The 23,357-nt window shown below is 34.3% G+C and overlaps 1 protein-coding gene across 1 annotated transcript in view; it reads left to right on the top strand.

The window, feature by feature from the left end:
- The window catches only part of LOC144447034 (dymeclin-like), an 83,453-nt gene that overhangs the window by 53,409 nt on the left and 6,687 nt on the right, over positions 1-23,357 (top strand). Inside the window, exons 12-13 of the mRNA XM_078136903.1 lie at positions 1,542-1,662; positions 16,972-17,154. Of these exons, the coding sequence (XP_077993029.1) occupies positions 1,542-1,662; positions 16,972-17,154 (304 nt within the window). The remainder of the gene's footprint in view (positions 1-1,541; positions 1,663-16,971; positions 17,155-23,357) is intronic.

Here is a 23,357-nt window from a genome sequence, read left to right as displayed (position 1 = left end):
GGCTTCAGACTTTGCATTATGTTTTTCGTATCTTTCCCCGTTTTACATGTAAATCTGAAAAGGTTCTCTCTGGTCATGCCAGTGGTTAGCCCTGCTTACATACGACAGGCGGTGCACAAGTCTATGTTGCTGACTTGACTCTAAACAAATACAAATGTAGTAGGGACAATTGTCAGAATCGAGTCCCGGATTACTCCGTATGCAAGCACGACTCGTCAGTGATCATACCGGGACTGCTTTGAGTACGAGCGAGGTGAGGCATGTTGAGGTAATTTGTTGAGAATTATAAATATTGCGAAATGTCAAGTATAAGGTTTAAATACAATGGAATGATAAAAAAAAATTGGCCGAGTCTGTTGACACTCCGTAAATTAAAATATCAGACGATGTTATGTCTACTACAACTAGTACAAGTTGAATGTTGTTGACTTGGTAAATTTGTTAGAAAATTGAAATTCGAATTGCCTCAAAATTATTTTAGATTCCTAGTTTATTTCATTCATCATTAAAATTTTCCAGGGTTAAAGCTGTAAGACACTGGAATTATTTATAGCCAACCTCAAAATCCTTTTTTTTTCTTTTTCTTGTGTGTATTTCCCAGTCATTATTTTTCTGAGATTTTGTGTAATTTTTCATAACAGTAGATTTTTTAAATAAAATGGTGACTTTGGTATAAAAGTACAATACATTACCAACTTTCTGTGTAAAATGTGTTTTATAGTGAGACATCATATGAAACCACTAACCACTTTATTACATCGCTAAAACAAAACTGCATAGTGAAGAGCTGAAGAACTGAACCACTTCTACATGTTACCAAAATAAAAAATTAAATTAAAAACAACAGCGGAGCTATTCTGACCGATAGGTCGCTTGTAAACAATCTTTGATCTCAGTTGGCTTCAACTTCGCATAGGAGTTCAGGTGTCGAAATTGTAAGTTGTCTATTACATTCGATGATTTACTGAAAGCTGCATCTTTCAAGAAATGGTGAAATTTGCATAAAATTTCGTAGATAAAACTCAACTGTATTGGGATGCAACCCTGTATGACACACACAAACACACACACACCTAATTTTTCATTGGGTTCTTTCAATTCTTTCATACTGTCAGTGAATGGAATTAGTTCTCTTACAAAACAGTACATGGTTGTTAATATAATATCATATAACAATCAGGTAGTCTCAACTTACTACATCTTTGATATAAGAACTTTAAGAGTTAAGATTTATTCAAACATTTGCCCTATTTCAAATATGATCTGTTTCATCTCAAAACCAAATATAACTAACTTTTGTTTCATTGCGAGTGTTCTTATCATTACTGTCATTTCATACACATACATAATATAAACATAAACACAATATTTTAGAAACGCCCCCCCCCCCCACACACACACAAAAAAAAAATCTTGTTACCATAGTTCCCCATCAATTTACCTAGTATGTTTCCCAGCCTTAAAAAAAGCACTGTCAATGCCCTACTACATTTGTAAAAATATGATCTGAGCTTGAATTTTGTTTTTTTATTATTTGTCAGTTTGTTTGAACTATTATCAAAGAAACATGGTAAAATTCTGGAACATTTGAGAAACTCACCAAAGCAGGAACATAGGAGTGCCAATGATGAAAGAACAGAAGTAGTGCCAACACCAGACTATGTATGTATATACTTGGGTTTTTTATCTTTGTTTAGGCTTTTTCAGTTAAATAGTTTGTTTGTTGTCCTGGCATTTTGAGCAAAAATAGATGGTGCCTTACATTCTTATATGGGCAGCAAGAAAGAATTTAAAAGATGGTGCCATACAGTTAGTCTTATATGGGGAACAAGAAAGAATTTAATAGATGGTGCCTTACAGTCTTATATGGGCAGCAAGAAAGAATTTAAAAGATGGTGCCATACAGTTAGTCTTATATGGGGAACAAGAAAGAATTTAATAGATGGTGCCTTACAGTCTTATATGGGCAGCAAGAAAGAATTTAATAGATGGTGCCATACAGTTAGTCTTATATGGGCAGCAAGAAAGAATTTAATAGATGGTGCCATACAGTTAGTCTTATATGGGCAGCAAGAAAGAATTTAATAAATGGTGCCATACAGTTAGTCTTATATGGGCAGCAAGAAAGAATTTAATAGATGGTGCCATACAGTTAGTCTTATATGGGCAGCAAGAAAGAATTTAATAGATGGTGCCATACAGTTAGTCTTATATGGGCAGCAAGAAAGAATTTAATAGATGGTGCCATACAGTTAGTCTTATATGGGCAGCAAGAAAGAATTTAATAGATGGTGCCTTACAGTTAGTCTTATATGGGCAGCAAGAAAGAATTTAATAGATGGTGCCTTACATTTAGTCTTATATGGGCAGCAAGAAAGAATTTAATAGATGGTGCCATACAGTTAGTCTTATATGGGGAACAAGAAAGAATTTAATAGATGGTGCCTTACAGTTAGTCTTATATGGGGAACAAGAAAGAATTTAATAGATGGTGCCTTACAGTTAGTCTTATATGGGGAACAAGAAAGAATTTAATAGATGGTGCCATACACTTAGTCTTATATGGGCAGCAAGAATGAATTTAATAGATGGTGCCTTACAGTTAGTCTTATATGGGGAACAAGAAAGAATTTAATAGATGGTGCCTTACAGTTAGTCTTATATGGGGAACAAGAAAGAATTTAATAGATGGTGCCATACAGTTAGTCTTATATGGGCAGCAAGAAAGAATTTAATAGATGGTGCCATACAGTTAGTCTTATATGGGGAACAAGAAAGAATTTAATAGATGGTGCCTTACAGTTAGTCTTATATGGGGAACAAGAAAGAATTTAATAGATGGTGCCTTACAGTTAGTCTTATATGGGGAACAAGAAAGAATTTAATAGATGGTGCCATACACTTAGTCTTATATGGGCAGCAAGAATGAATTTAATAGATGGTGCCTTACAGTTAGTCTTATATGGGGAACAAGAAAGAATTTAATAGATGGTGCCTTACAGTTAGTCTTATATGGGGAACAAGAAAGAATTTAATAGATGGTGCCATACAGTTAGTCTTATATGGGCAGCAAGAAAGAATTTAATAGATGGTGCCATACAGTTAGTCTTATATGGGGAACAAGAAAGAATTTAATAGATGGTGCCTTACAGTTAGTCTTATATGGGCAGCAAGAATGAATTTAATAGATGGTGCCTTACAGTTAGTCTTATATGGGCAGCAAGAAAGAATTTAATAGATGGTGCCATACAGTTAGTCTTATATGGGGAACAAGAATGAATTTAATAGATGGTGCCTTACAGTTAGTCTTATATGGGCAGCAAGAAAGAATTTAATAGATGGTGCCATACAGTTAGTCTTATATGGGGAACAAGAAAGAATTTAATAGATGGTGCCTTACAGTTAGTCTTATATGGGGAACAAGAAAGAATTTAATAGATGGTGCCATACAGTTAGTCTTATATGGGGAACAAGAAAGAAATTAATAGATGGTGCCTTACAGTTAGTCTTATATGGGCAGCAAGAAAGAATTTAGTAGATGGTGCCTTACAGTTAGTCTTATATGGGCAGCAAGAAAGAATTTAATAGATGGTGCCTTACAGTTAGTCTTATATGGGCAGCAAGAAAGAATTTAATAGATGGTGCCTTACAGTTAGTCTTATATGGGCAGCAAGAAAGAATTTAATAGATGGTGCCATACAGTTAGTCTTATATGGGGAACAAGAAAGAATTTAATAGATGGTGCCTTACAGTTAGTCTTATATGGGGAACAAGAAAGAATTTAATAGATGGTGCCATACAGTTAGTCTTATATGGGGAACAAGAAAGAAATTAATAGATGGTGCCTTACAGTTAGTCTTATATGGGCAGCAAGAAAGAATTTAATAGATGGTGCCTTACAGTTAGTCTTATATGGGGAACAAGAATGAATTTAATATATGGTGCCATACAGTTAGTCTTATATGGGCAGCACGAAAGAATTTAATAGATGGTGCCATACAGTTAGTCTTATATGGGCAGCAAGAAAGAATTTAATAGATGGTGCCTTACAGTTAGTCTTATATGGGCAGCAAGAAAGAATTTAATAGATGGTGCCATACAGTTAGTCTTATATGGGGAACAAGAAAGAATTTAATAGATGGTGCCTTACAGTTAGTCTTATATGGGGAACAAGAATGAATTTAATAGATGGTGCCATACAGTTAGTCTTATATGGGCAGCACGAAAGAATTTAATAGATGGTGCCATACAGTTAGTCTTATATGGGCAGCAAGAAAGAATTTAATAGATGGTGCCTTACAGTTAGTCTTATATGGGCAGCAAGAAAGAATTTAATAGATGGTGCCATACAGTTAGTCTTATATGGGGAACAAGAAAGAATTTAATAGATGGTGCCTTACAGTTAGTCTTATATGGGGAACAAGAAAGAATTTAATAGATGGTGCCATACAGTTAGTCTTATATGGGGAACAAGAAAGAAATTAATAGATGGTGCCTTACAGTTAGTCTTATATGGGCAGCAAGAAAGAATTTAGTAGATGGTGCCTTACAGTTAGTCTTATATGGGCAGCAAGAAAGAATTTAATAGATGGTGCCTTACAGTTAGTCTTATATGGGCAGCAAGAAAGAATTTAATAGATGGTGCCTTACAGTTAGTCTTATATGGGCAGCAAGAAAGAATTTAATAGATGGTGCCATACAGTTAGTCTTATATGGGGAACAAGAAAGAATTTAATAGATGGTGCCTTACAGTTAGTCTTATATGGGGAACAAGAAAGAATTTAATAGATGGTGCCATACAGTTAGTCTTATATGGGGAACAAGAAAGAAATTAATAGATGGTGCCTTACAGTTAGTCTTATATGGGCAGCAAGAAAGAATTTAATAGATGGTGCCTTACAGTTAGTCTTATATGGGCAGCACGAAAGAATTTAATAGATGGTGCCATACAGTTAGTCTTATATGGGCAGCAAGAATGAATTTAATAGATGGTGCCTTACAGTTAGTCTTATATGGGCAGCAAGAAAGAATTTAATAGATGGTGCCTTACAGTTAGTCTTATATGGGCAGCAAGAAAGAATTTAATAGATGGTGCCATACAGCTAGTCTTATATGGGCAACAAGAAAGAATTTAATAGATGGTGCCTTACAGTTAGTCTTATATGGGCAGCAAGAAAGAATTTAATAGATGGTGCCATACAGTTAGTCTTATATGGGCAGCAAGAAAGAATTTAATAGATGGTGCCATACAGTTAGTCTTATATGGGCAGCAAGAATGAATTTAATAGATGGTGCCTTACAGTTAGTCTTATATGGGCAGCAAGAAAGAATTTAATAGATGGTGCCTTACAGTTAGTCTTATATGGGCAGCAAGAAAGAATTTAATAGATGGTGCCTTACAGTTAGTCTTATATGGGCAGCAAGAAAGAATTTAATAGATGGTGCCATACAGCTAGTCTTATATGGGCAACAAGAAAGAATTTAATAGATGGTGCCTTACAGTTAGTCTTATATGGGCAGCAAGAAAGAATTTAATAGATGGTGCCATACAGTTAGTCTTATATGGGCAGCAAGAAAGAATTTAATAGATGGTGCCATACAGTTAGTCTTATATGGGCAGCAAGAAAGAATTTGATATATGGTGCCATACAGTTAGTCTTATATGGGGAACAAGAAAGAATTTAATAGATGGTGCCATACAGTTAGTCTTATATGGGGAACAAGAAAGAATTTAATAGATGGTGCCATACAGTTTGTCTTATATGGGCAGCAAGAAAGAATTTAATAGATGGTGCCTTACAGTTAGTCTTATATGGGGAACAAGAAAGAATTTAATAGATGGTGCCTTACAGTTAGTCTTATATGGGGAACAAGAAAGAATTTAATAGATGGTGCCATACAGTTAGTCTTATATGGGGAACAAGAAAGAATTTAATAGATGGTGCCATACAGTTAGTCTTATATGGGCAGCAAGAAAGAATTTAATAGATGGTGCCTTACAGTTAGTCTTATATGGGGAACAAGAAAGAATTTAATAGATGGTGCCTTACAGTTAGTCTTATATGGGGAACAAGAAAGAATTTAATAGATGGTGCCATACAGTTAGTCTTATATGGGGAACAAGAAAGAATTTAATAGATGGTGCCTTACAGTTAGTCTTATATGGGGAACAAGAAAGAATTTAATAGATGGTGCCATACAGTTAGTCTTATATGGGCAGCAAGAAAGAATTTAATAGATGGTGCCATACAGTTAGTCTTATATGGGCAGCAAGAAAGAATTTAATAGATGTTGCCTTACATTTAGTCTTATATGGGCAGCAAGAAAGAATTTAATAGATGGTGCCATACAGTTAGTCTTATATGGGCAGCAAGAAAGAATTTAATAGATGTTGCCTTACATTTAGTCTTATATGGGCAGCAAGAAAGAATTTAATAGATGGTGCCATACAGTTAGTCTTATATGGGCAGCAAGAAAGAATTTAATAGATGTTGCCTTACAGTTAGTCTTATATGGGCAGCACGAAAGAATTTAATAGATGGTGCCATACAGTTAGTCTTATATGGGCAGCAAGAAAGAATTTAATAGATGGTGCCTTACAGTTAGTCTTATATGGGGAACAAGAAAGAATTTAATAGATGGTGCCATACAGTTAGTCTTATATGGGGAACAAGAACGAATTTAATAGATGGTGCCTTACAGTTAGTCTTATATGGGGAACAAGAAAGAATTTAATAGATGGTGCCTTACAGTTAGTCTTATATGGGGAACAAGAATGAATTTAATAGATGGTGCCTTACAGTTAGTCTTATATGGGGAACAAGAAAAAATTTAATAGATGGTGCCATACAGTTAGTCTTATATGGGGAACAAGAAAAAATTTAATAGATGGTGCCATACAGTTAGTCTTCTATGGGGAACAAGAAAGAATTTAATAGATGGTGCCTTACAGTTAGTCTTATATGGGGAACAAGAAAGAATTTAATAGATGGTGCCTTACAGTTAGTCTTATATGGGCAGCAAGAAAGAATTTAATAGATGGTGCCTTACAGTTAGTCTTATATGGGGAACAAGAAAAAATTTAATAGATGGTGCCTTACAGTTAGTCTTATATGGGCAGCAAGAAAGAATTTAATAGATGGTGCCTTACAGTTAGTCTTATATGGGCAGCAAGAATGAATTTAATAGATGGTGCCTTACAGTTAGTCTTATATGGGGAACAAGAAAGAATTTAATAGATGGTGCCTTACAGTTAGTCTTATATGGGCAGCAAGAAAGAATTTAATAGATGGTGCCTTACAGTTAGTCTTATATGGGGAACAAGAAAGAATTTAATAGATGGTGCCTTACAGTTAGTCTTATATGGGGAACAAGAAAGAATTTAATAGATGGTGCCTTACAGTCTTATATGGGCAGCAAGAAAGAATTTAATAGATGGTGCCATACAGTTAGTCTTATATGGGCAGCAAGAAAGAATTTAATAGATGGTGCCTTACAGTTAGTCTTATATGGGGAACAAGAAAGAATTTAATAGATGGTGCCTTACAGTTAGTCTTATATGGGGAACAAGAAAGAATTTAATAGATGGTGCCTTACAGTCTTATATGGGCAGCAAGAAAGAATTTAATAGATGGTGCCATACAGTTAGTCTTATATGGGCAGCATGAAAGAATTTAATAGATGGTGCCATACAGTTAGTCTTATATGGGGAACAAGAAAGAAATTAATAGATGGTGCCATACAGTTAGTCTTATATGGGCAGCAAGAAAGAATTTAATAGATGGTGCCATACAGTTAGTCTTATATGGGCAGCACGAAAGAATTTAATAGATGGTGCCTTACAGTTAGTCTTATGGGGAGCTTTTACAGTGTAAACTTTTTTGTCACTTAAGCAGTTAGCACAATATGAACTTTCTGTCAATGTTTGGAAGGCTATCTATGACCAAAATTTCATTAGCTTTCATTTCATCTTAAAAGGGCTTAATGTTTTGCTTTGTCTCCAGACTTTCCTGTCCAAATAGCTATAGCACCCTCTCTCGGTCAAATTGCATTTTCTTTTGTTTTTTCCAAAAAGTAGTTCTGTGTGTAGTATGCTATATAAACATATAAAAACAGATAGATACAAATACAGATGTAATGCACTTATGAGGTAGATATGGTATTTACTTAATAATGAACCTGTTAGATGATTACCATTACATCCACTCAATCAATCAATCAATCAATCAATCAATCAAAATTTATACAGAGCACTGTTCTGTTCAATTTGCATTGAATGGTTAGACTACACCATAAGCTTTGTTAACTCCGCTGTCAGCGAAAGCTGAAAGCAAAGCTTTAGGTATAGGTGTATATTAAGGTATAGAGTATAGGTGGAATCATTGGTGTCCGTCAAATTTTTATATTTTCATCATCTTCTCCGAAAGTGACAGTCAGAATTCTTTGATATTTGGTGTGCATGTTCCCTGGGGGGAGGCTATTCAGATTTGTTCATGCCAAGTTGATCTGTGCCATTTTCAATTTTTTTATGATTTTTTTTCAAAAAATGACATTTTCATCATCTCCTCAAATACTATTTGTCAGATTGCTTTGATATCTGGTGTGTTAATGCACAGGGGGTAGCTTACTCAGATCTGGTAATTTCAAGTCAGCACATCTTCATTTTTATTTTATATGATTTTTTTCTTGTAATTTAAAGAAAAATGAATATGTTAATGAGAATTGTAACCGACGCCATATTGGAAATCAGTCGACAAGACTTTAAGTAAAATGCCACTTTTCAGAAGACACTATTGACGTCAAACAAGCAATGTAATATGTGCTATACTCATAATTCTACGCATTGTGCGCCCAAATGACAAGTGTTCATTTGAAACAGGGTTATAAACTTCAAATCCAAATTTTGCACCCTTTCTACATAATCAGCCAGTCCGCAATACCCTCATTAGTCCCCGCCGGACGAAGTCCGGGATGGGGACTTATGGATTGGGTTCCGTCCGTCCGTCCGTCCGTCCGCAGCCGTTTCTTGGAGATGCCTGGACCGATTTTTTTCAAACTTGGTACAGGGGCAACATACAATGGCAGACATATGCACGTCAATTTGTTTCATGATACGATCCAATATGGCTGCCTAGCAGCCATTTTGTTTGCAAATTTTCCCTGTCTAAAGCCATATCTCAGACATGCTTGAACAGATCTCATTCAAAGTTGGTATTAGGACAGTGTTCTATGGCGTATATGTGCAAATTCATTGTTGTCATGATACGATCCAATATAGCCACCTGGCAGCCATTTTGTTTGTGAATTTTCATGTCCAAAGCCATAACTCAGACATGCTTGAATTTTCATGTCCAAAGCCATAACTCAGACATGCTTGAACAGATCTCATTCAAAGTTGGTATTAGGACTTTGTTCTATGATATACATGTGCATATCCATTTTCATTGTGATACGATCCAATATGGCTGCCTGGCAGCCATTTTGTTTGTGAATTTTCCATGTCCATGCCATAACTCAGACATGCTCGAACAGATCTCATTCAAAGTTGGTATTAGGACAGTGTTCTATGACATACATGTGCATATACATTGTTGTCATGATACGATCCAATATGGCCACCTGGCAGCCATTTTGTTTGTAATTTTCATGTCCAAAGCCATAACTCAGACATGCTTGAACAGATCTCATTCAAAGTTGGTATTAGGACAGTGTTCTATGACATACATGTGCATATTCATTGTTGTTGTGATACGATCCAATATGGCCGCCTGGCAGCCATTTTGTTTGTTATTTTTCTATGTCCAAAGCCATAACTCAGACATGCTTGAACAGATCTCATTCAAAGTTGGTATTAGGACAGTGTTCTGTGACATACATGTGCATATCCATTTTTGTAGTGATACGATCCAATATGGCTGCCTGGCAGCCATTTTGTTTGTGAATTTTCCATGTCCAAAGCCATAACTCAGACATGCTTGAACAGATCTCATTCAAAGTTGGTATTAGGACAGTGTTCTATGACATAAATGTGCATATCCATTTTCATCGTGATATGATCCCCCATACCCGACCATTCCTTTATTGTTGTAGGCATGTTCCATGTCCAACAAGCAGACACAACATATCTAAGTCTGTTTGATTTAGGTTCACAAGTGTTGTTGCGTGATCAGAGTAGTGATAATTCCTTAAAACCCAATCATAGCGGGGCCTATGTCATTCTCAATGACTTGTTTGCATATAATCTATCCTCATTTGCTCCAGATGACGACTATGAATGGCTGCTCACGGGCCTTATTTTTCGGTATTTTCAACTCGCCGTAACTTTCACTAGAGTTCCCCATTTTAGATACTGAAAACGCCTAAACCTCAACTGATATCTCTTCTTTCGTGCCAGCAAAATAAATTTTGGCATTACATTTAGGAATACCGATTTTTCGACGAATTTGGGACACCTACTTGAGGCCCTGAAATTTCGACCCAGTTTTTCGCTCATAGCATGGAAGTATAACTCGCGTAAGGAAGGCATGCCTTGGCTTGCGGTTGAAGTTATGCAAGAGCAGTCTCACTGCCGACTGTGAATCGACCAAACTTTATTGGCCGACAGTTTACATGTAAAGTTAAACAACATGAACAACAAACAAATGGTCAGTAGGAATTGAGACTGGATAACTGACAACAAACAAATGGTCAGTAGGAATTGAGACTGGATAACTGACAACAAACAAATGGTCAGTAGGAATTGAGACTGGATAACTGACAACAAACAAATGGTCAGTAGGAATTGAGATTGGAAAACTGACAACAAACAAATGGTCAGTAGGAATTGAGACTGGATAACTGACAACAAACAAATGGTCAGTAGGAATTGAGACTGGATAACTGACAACAAACAAATGGTCAGTAGGAATTGAGACTGGATAACTGACAACAAACAAATGGTCAGTAGGAATTGAGATTGGATAACTGACAACAAACAAATGGTCAGTAGGAATTGAGACTGGATAACTGACAACAAACAAATGGTTAGTAGGAATTGAGATTGGATAACTGACAACAAACAAATGGTCAGTAGGAATAGAGGCCGGATATTAAACTGGCAACAGATCACAAGTCCTGTCGACACCATTGAATTAAATGCTGTACTTGGTAAACAGTTCACTTCAGGAATTGTTCTTCATATCAATATGAATTTATTGTTAAGAAAATGCCCATATAACATTTATATCAGCAGATATTCTATACCTGTGTGACTGGTAGCACTAATAACATTTATATCAGATATTCTATACCTGTGTGACTGATAACACTAATAACATTTATATCAGATATTCTATACCTATGTGACTGGTAACACTAATAACATTTATATCAGATATTCTATACCTAGGTGACTGATAACACTAATAACATTTATATCAGATATTCTATACCTATGTGACTGGTAACACTAATAACATTTATATCAGATATTCTATACCTATGTGACTGGTAACACTAATAACATTTATATCAGATATTCTATACCTAGGTGACTGATAACACTAATAACATTTATATCAGATATTCTATACCTGTGTGACTGGTAGCACATATAACATTTATATCAGATATTCTATACCTGTGTGACTGATAGCACTAATAACATTTATATCAGATATTCTATACCTAGGTGACTGATAACACTAATAACATTTATATCAGATATTCTATACCTAGGTGACTGATAACACTAATAACATTTATATCAGATATTCTATACCTAGGTGACTGATAACACTAATAACATTTATATCAGATATTCTATACCTAGGTGACTGATAACACTAATAACATTTATATCAGATATTCTATACCTATGTGACTGATAGCACTAATAACATTTATATCAGATATTCTATACCTATGTGACTGATAACACATATAACATTTATATCAGATATTCTATAGCTAGGTGACTGATAACACTAATAACATTTATATCAGATATTCTATACCTAGGTGACTGATAACACTAATAACATTTATATCAGATATTCTATACCTGTGTGACTGATAACACTAATAACATTTATATCAGATATTCTATACCTAGGTGACTGATAGCACATATAACATTTATATCAGATATTCTATACCTATGTGACTGATAACACTAATAACATTTATATCAGATATTCTATACCTAGGTGACTGATAACACTAATAACATTTATATCAGATATTCTATACCTGTGTGACTGATAACACTAATAACATTTATATCAGATATTCTATACCTAGGTGACTGATAGCACATATAACATTTATATCAGATATTCTATACCTATGTGACTGATAACACTAATAACATTTATATCAGATATTCTATACCTATGTGACTGATAGCACTAATAACATTTATATCAGATATTCTATACCTAGGTGACTGATAGCACTAATAACATTTATATCAGATATTCTATACCTATGTGACTGATAACACTAATAACATTTATATCAGATATTCTATACCTATGTGACTGATAGCACTAATAACATTTATATCAGATATTCTATACCTGTGTGACTGATAGCACTAATAACATTTATATCAGATATTCTATACCTAGGTGACTGATAACACTAATAACATTTATATCAGATATTCTATACCTAGGTGACTGATAGCACTAATAACATTTATATCAGATATTCTATACCTATGTGACTGATAACACTAATAACATTTATATCAGATATTCTATACCTAGGTGACTGATAGCACTAATAACATTTATATCAGATATTCTATACCTATGTGACTGATAACACTAATAACATTTAGATATTCTATACCTAGGTGACTGATAACACTAATAACATTTATATCAGATATTCTATACCTATGTGACTGATAACACTAATAACATTTATATCAAATATTCTATACCTATGTGACTGATAACACTAATAACATTTATATCAGATATTCTATACCTATGTGACTGATAACACTAATAACATTTATATCAGATATTCTATACCTAGGTGACTGATAACACATATAACATTTATATCAGATATTCTATACCTATGTGACTGGTAGCACATATAACATTTATATCAGATATTCTATACCTATGTGACTGATAGCACTAATAACATTTATATCAGATATTCTATACCTAGGTGACTGATAACACTAATAACATTTATATCAGATATTCTATACCTATGTGACTGATAGCACTAATAACATTTATATCAGATATTCTATACCTGTGTAACTGATAACACTAATAACATTTATATCAGATATTCTATACCTAGGTGACTGATAGCACATATAACATTTATATCAGATATTCTATACCTATGTGACTGATAACACTAATAACATTTATATCAGATATTCTATACCTATGTGACTGGTAGCACATATAACATTTATATCAGATATTCTATACCTAGGTGACTGATAACACTAATAACATTTATATCAGATATTCTATACCTATGTGACTGATAGCACTAATAACATTTATATCAGATATTCTATACCTGTGTGACTGATAGCACTAATAACATTTATATCAGATATTCTATACCTAGGTGACTGATAACACTAATAACATTTATATCAGATATTCTATACCTAGGTGACTGATAGCACTAATAACATTTATATCAGATATTCTATACCTAGGTGACTGATAACACTAATAACATTTATATCAGATATTCTATACCTAGGTGACTGATAGCACTAATAACATTTATATCAGATATTCTATACCTAGGTGACTGATAGCACTAATAACATTTATATCAGATATTCTATACCTATGTGACTGATAACACTAATAACATTTATATCAGATATTCTATACCTAGGTGACTGATAGCACTAATAACATTTATATCAGATATTCTATACCTATGTGACTGATAACACTAATAACATTTAGATATTCTATACCTAGGTGACTGATAACACTAATAACATTTATATCAGATATTCTATACCTATGTGACTGATAACACTAATAACATTTATATCAAATATTCTATACCTATGTGACTGATAACACTAATAACATTTATATCAGATATTCTATACCTATGTGACTGATAACACTAATAACATTTATATCAGATATTCTATACCTAGGTGACTGATAACACATATAACATTTATATCAGATATTCTATACCTATGTGACTGGTAGCACATATAACATTTATATCAGATATTCTATACCTATGTGACTGATAGCACTAATAACATTTATATCAGATATTCTATACCTAGGTGACTGATAACACTAATAACATTTATATCAGATATTCTATACCTATGTGACTGATAGCACTAATAACATTTATATCAGATATTCTATACCTGTGTAACTGATAACACTAATAACATTTATATCAGATATTCTATACCTAGGTGACTGATAGCACATATAACATTTATATCAGATATTCTATACCTATGTGACTGATAACACTAATAACATTTATATCAGATATTCTATACCTATGTGACTGGTAGCACATATAACATTTATATCAGATATTCTATACCTAGGTGACTGATAACACTAATAACATTTATATCAGATATTCTATACCTATGTGACTGATAGCACTAATAACATTTATATCAGATATTCTATACCTGTGTGACTGATAGCACTAATAACATTTATATCAGATATTCTATACCTAGGTGACTGATAACACTAATAACATTTATATCAGATATTCTATACCTAGGTGACTGATAGCACTAATAACATTTATATCAGATATTCTATACCTATGTGACTGATAACACTAATAACATTTATATCAGATATTCTATACCTAGGTGACTGATAGCACTAATAACATTTATATCAGATATTCTATACCTATGTGACTGATAACACTAATAACATTTAGATATTCTATACCTAGGTGACTGATAACACTAATAACATTTATATCAGATATTCTATACCTATGTGACTGATAACACTAATAACATTTATATCAAATATTCTATACCTATGTGACTGATAACACTAATAACATTTATATCAGATATTCTATACCTATGTGACTGATAACACTAATAACATTTATATCAGATATTCTATACCTAGGTGACTGATAACACATATAACATTTATATCAGATATTCTATACCTAGGTGACTGATAGCACATATAACATTTATATCAGATATTCTATACCTATGTGACTGGTAGCACATATAACATTTATATCAGATATTCTATACCTATGTGACTGATAGCACTAATAACATTTATATCAGATATTCTATACCTAGGTGACTGATAACACTAATAACATTTATATCAGATATTCTATACCTAGGTGACTGATAACACATATAACATTTATATCAGATATTCTATACCTAGGTGACTGATAACACTAATAACATTTATATCAGATATTCTATACCTATGTGACTGATAACACTAATAACATTTATATCAGATATTCTATAGCTAGGTGACTGATAACACTAATAACATTTATATCAGATATTCTATACCTATGTGACTGATAACACTAATAACATTTATATCAGATATTCTATACCTATGTGACTGATAACACTAATAACATTTATATCAGATATTCTATACCTAGGTGACTGATAACACTAATAACATTTATATCAGATATTCTATACCTGTGTGACTGGTAGCACATATAACATTTATATCAGATATTCTATAGCTAGGTGACTGATAACACTAATAACATTTATATCAGATATTCTATACCTGTGTGACTGATAGCACATATAACATTTATATCAGATATTCTATACCTATGTGACTGATAACACTAATAACATTTATATCAGATATTCTATACCTAGGTGACTGATAGCACTAATAACATTTATATCAGATATTCTATACCTATGTGACTGATAACACTAATAACATTTATATCAGATATTCTATACCTATGTGACTGGTAGCACTAATAACATTTATATCAGATATTCTATACCTATGTGACTGGTAGCACATATAACATTTATATCAGATATTCTATACCTGTGTAACTGGTAGTGCTAAAAGTACATCTTTGTCCACTGCAATTGTTTACTTGGAAATTATGTAAGAGAATGTCAATTGAGTGAAAACTGATATTCCACATCTATCCACAGTGATTACTGTACAATTAATATTCCTTATGCAGACCAACCTCTATTAATGTAATGAAAGATTTTATGTTTGCCCTTTAATCCTACCAAATTGGAATTTTAACGTACACATTTTAAGACTGATTTTTCCAGATATTCTGCTTTGTAGATGGTGTATGTCTACATTTAATGAAATATTGAATTTGAATGCCCAGATTGATATCCACTCTCAGTTAAATACTTTTAGATTTTGTCTGATTGACATCCACTCTAAGTTAGATACTTTTAGAGGGATCGTTTTGTCAGATCTGATTAAGTTTATTTTATTTTTGTATGTTCACTGTTAGTACCTTCACCCGTAAGGTTGTACTTGATGTAATGTTATGTATTTTAATGTATATATTGTATATATTTTAATGTTTTTCTCGACACTGTGTGAGAAGAGCCACTGGCTCAACAGTCTATCGAGATTAAATAAAGTCTAATAATAATAATAATAATAATAATATTCTTTAATTCTTACTATGCCTGTAAGGAGCGTGTCTATGGGACTTGCTTCTGTAAGTCATCCTGGAAATAAAATACAAATGAATATAAAACAATGACACAACAGCCCTGACTAATGAGGAGGTGGTGTTATTCTGTCAGTTGACTGGGGAGCACAATACTCAATAGAACTAACTAACATGTCGGCTACATGTACAGTGACATGTATTTCATTAGCACGCTCAAAAAAATGTACCCATGCAAAATGAGAATATTGTTATCAAACCGAAGTTTTATGTGTGTTTTTATGTGTATTTTGGTATCCACAGGCCACAGATTTAGCAGTATTGGAGGAAGTGATCCGTATGGTGTTAGAAATTGTCAATTCCTGTCTAACTAACACACTTCATCGTAATCCCAATCTGATCTATACATTGCTGTACAAAAAGGACCTGTTTATACCATTTAGGACCCATCCTACATTCCAAGACATCATACAGAACATTGATACTGTGAGTAAACTTATCAAACCTTATAGTCCATTTGGGTATGTTATGTTGTGATTGAGTGAAGTGACATCGGCCATTGAGGTGAGACAGTTTTTAGCACAACTGAACTGGTAAGGTTCAGTAGTGCTATAGGCATGGCAAAGTCTGTCTGTCTGTGTGTATGTGTGTGTGTGTGTGTGTGTGTGTGGGTGGGTGGGTGGGTGGGTGGGTGGGTGTGTGTGTGTGTGTGTGTGTGTGTGTGTGTGTGTGTGTGTGTGTGTGTGTGTGTGTGTGTGTGTAAACAACTTAACATCAAAAACCATTGAACTGGGTGTATTACCTTGGGTGTCGAGTTGGCAAATTGTTCAAATGAAAATGATCTTACAGCAGGTGTGTGATTTGGGTCAAACAATATGATTTTGGTTAAAAAAAAAACTTAAACTCAAAAACTACAGGGCAGATCAGTCTTAAATTTTGTGGGAACATTGTTAGGGGTGTTTAGATTAAGAATTGTTCATGACATAATGATACCATTGGTGATATGCAAATTAGGGCTAAAAATGTGTCCTTTTGTCAAAAATCTATCATTCCAAAATTGTGGAGCAGATTGGGTTGAAATTTGATAGAAACATTCTTAGTGGTATTTAGATTAAGAAGTATTTATAACATGATGATCCCATCAGTGATATGCAAATTAGGTCTAAAAATGTCTTTTTGGTCAAAAATCTATAATTCCAAAACTATCAAGCAGATTGGGTGGGAATTTCAAGGGGATGCTTCTGGTCATGTTTAGATGAAGCTATATTCACAACTTGGATATGCAAATTAAGTCTAAAATTCGCAGTTTTGGTCAAAAACTTAAATCTTGAGACTGCATGGTGAATGGGTTGAAACTTGTTGATGTTGAGGATGTTTCTGGAGGTATTATTCTGCAGTTACTTTGGAAAACATTTTGACACAATTGGTCCTAGCAACCGTGACCATGCCCTTAGCAACAGTGAAATGATAATGCACATTACAAAGATAACAACAGGGAGAGGTAGGTAAGTGAATGAATATTTTTAAATGTATGCAAATATACCTAGTAACAGGACCAGGCCAATATCAACAGCCAACTACAGTTGTGCTACAGTGCCATTGGCCTGTATTTTTTATTTCAATTTGTTGTCTTGAGAAGTTTTAATTTTTAGTTCTACTGGGAGCAATAGCTGAGCTGAGCTTAAAATGCTCACATTGACTATTGCTATTTTTCTAGACGACATGTTTGTGAAACATATTCTGGTTTTAAAACTTTAAAAAGGCGTCTGCAAACACCTTAAAATGACCTTTTTTCAGTCAGTTCCCTTCGGATTTACTTCGAGTTTTCGGGTATTTCTGATCCTACCTTGACCACACAATTTTGTGATGTCATAGAGGAACATTGTTAGCACTCAGGCTATGACGAGCGTCGTCAACAGGTGAATAAAACTCAACAGCGTTGTGAAAAAAATACATTGCTGGTGGTTGTAATAGACATCAGTAAACAAAAACTACACTCTACATGTCTTATTAACCAACATTTACCAATATTTACTCACACTATCTGACTATTGTCAGAGTCTGTGGGTATAAAAAGCAAAATATTATGTTCCCCATATTATGGCAAATTAAATCAAAATGGCTAGACTAGATTATAGATATATAAACACTTGTAATTTCAGGGTGTTTCACAGTCAATGACTTTTATTCATCTGATTTTTAGAAGAAGCACGACAATATCGTCGTGACGGCATATTTTAGCCCACTCACTCATGTCGCCTTTTGAACGGCACATTTAGCAACAAGTAAACATATTTCATCTTGAATAAATATAATAGTAATTATTAGAATACCAATGGGAAACTTCAAGAAGGCGTATCAGGACATGCAGTGCCACAATATTTTTGTTGGTCCCATAATACACTAATTGATTCGATTTGCTCTGAGCATATGGAAGCACGCTCTGAGTCATTGCATGTAAATAGCACTGTGTACCACTCAAAAGCCGAGGTTCATAATTATAAGTTACTTGCTAAATTTCGATGAAAGTGAGGTTAACGAAAGAAGGTTTATTAACTGGATTTTATTATCAGCAATAAAAATTGTAAAGAATTACGAAATTTCGTGAGTTTCATGTTGCTATTTAATGACTTTAGCGACTCGTCGAAAACAAAACTTGTATGGTTTCCCTTGTTGCAATATCACTTCATCCAAAAAGCCTATTTAATATTCATTTTAAGAATTTTGTAATGAATCATGATATCAGAAGTATACAGTTTATGAAACCAACAAATCAAATATCGCGATGTGTTCATGCTATTCTATGCAATTGGACAATATTGACGTCGGTAATCAAGGTCGTGACCCCAGTGCATGGTTATGAGAGAAAGCCTGCAACTAGATTGGAGCCACGCTCGCTCCGATGTCTGTTTGTTTTGATGTTAGAGACATTATTTCTGTATGACTTTAAGAATTTTGAAATATATCTAAATGATAAATATGGATTATATCATGTGGATAAATTCAACCTGAGTGTGTTCTCCAAGTCCATACATACACTACTTCAGCTTTGATCGGGGAACTGTCCTACGTACTGCTGCAGCCGCGGTCACTACCCCCGAAACAAAACTTCTGCCTTGACTGACAACACTACCCACCTACTGATAATTAAATATATAATAATCACCTATACATCGTGATAAAAAACACTCGCAATAATTTGAGTCCCCAACAAGTCGATGAGACCAACTCAGCATGAACAAATTTAGATTTGTTCATGCTGAGTTGATATGTGCCATTTTCAGTTTTTTAGCTCCGCTGTCAGCGAAAGCTGAAAGCGTAGCTTTAGGTATAGGTGGGTATTGAGGTATAGAGAGTAGAGAGAATCATAGGTGTCCGTCAAACCTTTATATTTTCACTTTCTATTCCGAAAGTGACAGTCGGAATTCTTCGATATTTGGTGTGCATGTTCCCTGGGGGGAGGCTATTCAGATTTGTTCATGCCAAGTTGATCTGTGCCATTTTCAATTTTTTATGATTTTTTTTTCCAAAAATGACTTTTTCATCAACTCCTCATAAACTTTAAGTCAGATTGCTTTGATATCTGGTGTGTTGATGCACAGGGGGTAGCTTACTTAGATTTGTTAATTTCAAGTCAGCACGTCTTCTCTTCTATTTTTTATGATTTTTTTTTTTGAAATTTGAAAAAAAAATGAATATGTTAATGAGCATAATGACCGACGCCATATTGGAAATCAGTCCGCGAGACTTTAGGTAAAGTGCAACTTTTCAAAAGACACTATTGACGTCAAACAAGCAATGTAATATGTGCTATAGTCTTAATTCTACGCATTGTGCGCCCAAATGACAAATATTTGTTCGAAAAAGGTTTGTTTGTAAACTTCAAATCCAATTCTCCACCCCTCCTACAGAATGGTTCATTCCAGTATATGCACTCATTATCATTGTGAGAAGTCTTCCATGCCTGAACTGAAGTGTATCGAACGATTTTTGACAGAGTCAGTCGTCAATAAAAACGATAATACTCTTTCTAAAATTACCACATTTTGAAAGGGAAAGTACTTTGTGGTTCATTTATGGAGTTTTGTTTTTGTACGATCAATATTGGTGGCAAAATTACAGCGTCAAAATTACCGATGTGGTAGTTCCGTACGGCGACAATCCCAAGTACCCGGATGCAGGAGGGACTAACCCAGAAGCAAGTCGTTGTCAGCCATACGTTACAGTGCAGTGGTAACATCGTCCGAGAAATCGCTGCGTTCAGTGTCATTATTCACAGAATTGTTGTTTTCGAGTGAAAACCCGTCTTGAATTGTATAACTCTAACATGTCAAGTTATATTTTGAAAGTTGTATCGCTAGTTTGAGACGATTTTCTCACGTACTATCGGGGCTTACTTGGACTTGGACCTTACTCCAGTTCATCGGGAAGTTTAGCCAGCCCGATAATTCTTTCTGGTTTAGTTTACAACACTTTTGATCGCGCAGATTTTGTTGTTGTGATGAAAAGAAATTTAAAAAAAGATCACTTCATCACTTAATCGAACATGAACGAGTGTTACCACTATAACCAGGAGGGTCTATGCTGTAACGTATGGCAAGGGTTCGACATACACGTACACGCTGGTCCACTATCCCGCGAGTCAAGTAACTTTCTGTAAGGACCAGTAAAGGTTACTAAAATGTCCGACGGGATAGTGACTTTTCGATAGGTATATTAGGGAGCTCAGAATTCAAACCACCGGCTATATGATAAATTCACGGTCATAGTAAAATTCATTTGATTTTTAATTTGCTATTTTGACCAACTCTGGTTGTCTATTCGCGATAAAATTACGATTAGTTTGGAAACGGGGTAGATTTTCTATGATTCCGTGTCATGAAAGCATGTGTTGTGTAGTTTTCGAAAAGCACACCCGGTGGGAAAGTCGCCCAACAGGCGATCTCGCGCCATTGCTGTACTACGTGGCACTTTATTCTGGCGGGGTGTCTCTTGAAAACGGGAATAGCGAAGGATGAGCCAATCAAGTGAGACCTTTCAAATGTAGCTAATATTATAGCCAATAAAATTAGTTGTACGATGATATGTGTATAATAAGGGTAAGGCTGGCCTCTACACTGTAACAAGTAGTAAAGTTGAAATCTTTGTCGCATGAATTCGTATTTATGTACGGATGCGTAGTCTTTCTGAACAGTAATTTTTAGATCAGTTAGTATTTAAACTACGTTTCTGAGTTAATTATTCGGTAGGTAATTGACGAGCTCCCTTTGTAAAAACGCTGTACAAATTGGATGTCAGCATTCGCCCGGCCACGTTCAACGGAACTAAGTGAAGCTCAATGGTGGCTGTCAAAATCGAAGACGCAATTTGACCGTGTTGTTATTTCAGTGAGTTTATTCAGCAAGAAAACAACGTGTTCTATGTTTTTGTACTTCCTACATGATGTGATGATTGGTTTTTTTTACCGGTACAACTTACAGCCTACAATGAAACTGCTAACTTAGTAACACTAGCCCCATACTCAGGTAGGATTTTTAGTGCCGTGTAGACGGGGCTACTGACACGATTCCGTGTTCCGTGTTCATGTTTTGGGGCACATTTCTAAATACGCGAAACCAGTTATTGAATGTGTAGTGGATATTGATATTCAGTTTGAAAAATTAAAATCCTGAACTTTATTTTGCGAACGGTTTTGTCATTTCTTAGTAATTATAGGGCCGACTGTATCACGTTTAACGTTTATGTCAACCCGGAAGTACATAGACACGAAAATAGACGAGGTGACTTGTACATGTAATTAGTAACAAAATTTTGCTGTAACTGCTGGTAACCTTCAAATTTATTTATTTTTATGTTGTAAATACATTCTAATATGCACTAAGGAGAACACTATAAAGACTTGCTCCATGGGAAGGTAATTTTTTGTCTTTTAAAAATGCAATAGTTAGATCAATGTGTACCAGAAATGTTATGTAGTATTTAAGCTAGAAATAAGACCACATAACATCTTATTACTCCCCCCCCCCCTCCAATTAAGACAAACTACTCACAGAAAGCAACAAAAAAAGAGAAGAAGTTCCAAAACATAAAAAAGAGAATAAAATTACAGTAAGGAGTTGATGATGCACAAACAACTACAAAGAAATAGACAGTTCAATTACAACACACGGTTTGAAATAAATATGATGGGGTTTGGAAAAGTGAATTAGAAGTAGAGCACAAACTAAGAGAGATGAAGAGCCTAAGTGAACAAGCGAAAGCACTTAAAGATAGGACCACCAATTTTTTTGCAGGACTACTACGTTATCAATTTTACTAGTCCTGTGGGATAGTGACTTTTTTACTCCAGTGTCAAACCCTGTTGGCTGAGAATGACTCTCTTTCGGGTACTTGGGGATTGTCGCCGTACGGAAACTAAGATGGCGATTAATACATTTCTTCCCTATATATATATCTACTACAACTAGTACAAGTTGAATGTTGTTGACTTGGTAAATTTGTTAGAAAATTTTTTTTTGTGTGTGTGTGCATTTCCCAGTCATTTTTTTTCTGAGATTTTGTGCAATTTTTCATAACAGTAAATTTTTGTTATAATATGGTGACTATGGTATAAAAGTACAATACATTACCAACTTCTGTGTAAAATGTGTTTTATAGTGAGACATCATATGAAACCACTAACCACTTTA

Source organism: Glandiceps talaboti, chromosome 16 (genome assembly GCF_964340395.1).
Source record: "Glandiceps talaboti chromosome 16, keGlaTala1.1, whole genome shotgun sequence".
Taxonomy (NCBI): Eukaryota; Metazoa; Hemichordata; class Enteropneusta; family Spengelidae; genus Glandiceps; species Glandiceps talaboti.
This window is presented reverse-complemented; position numbering and strand designations above follow the sequence as displayed.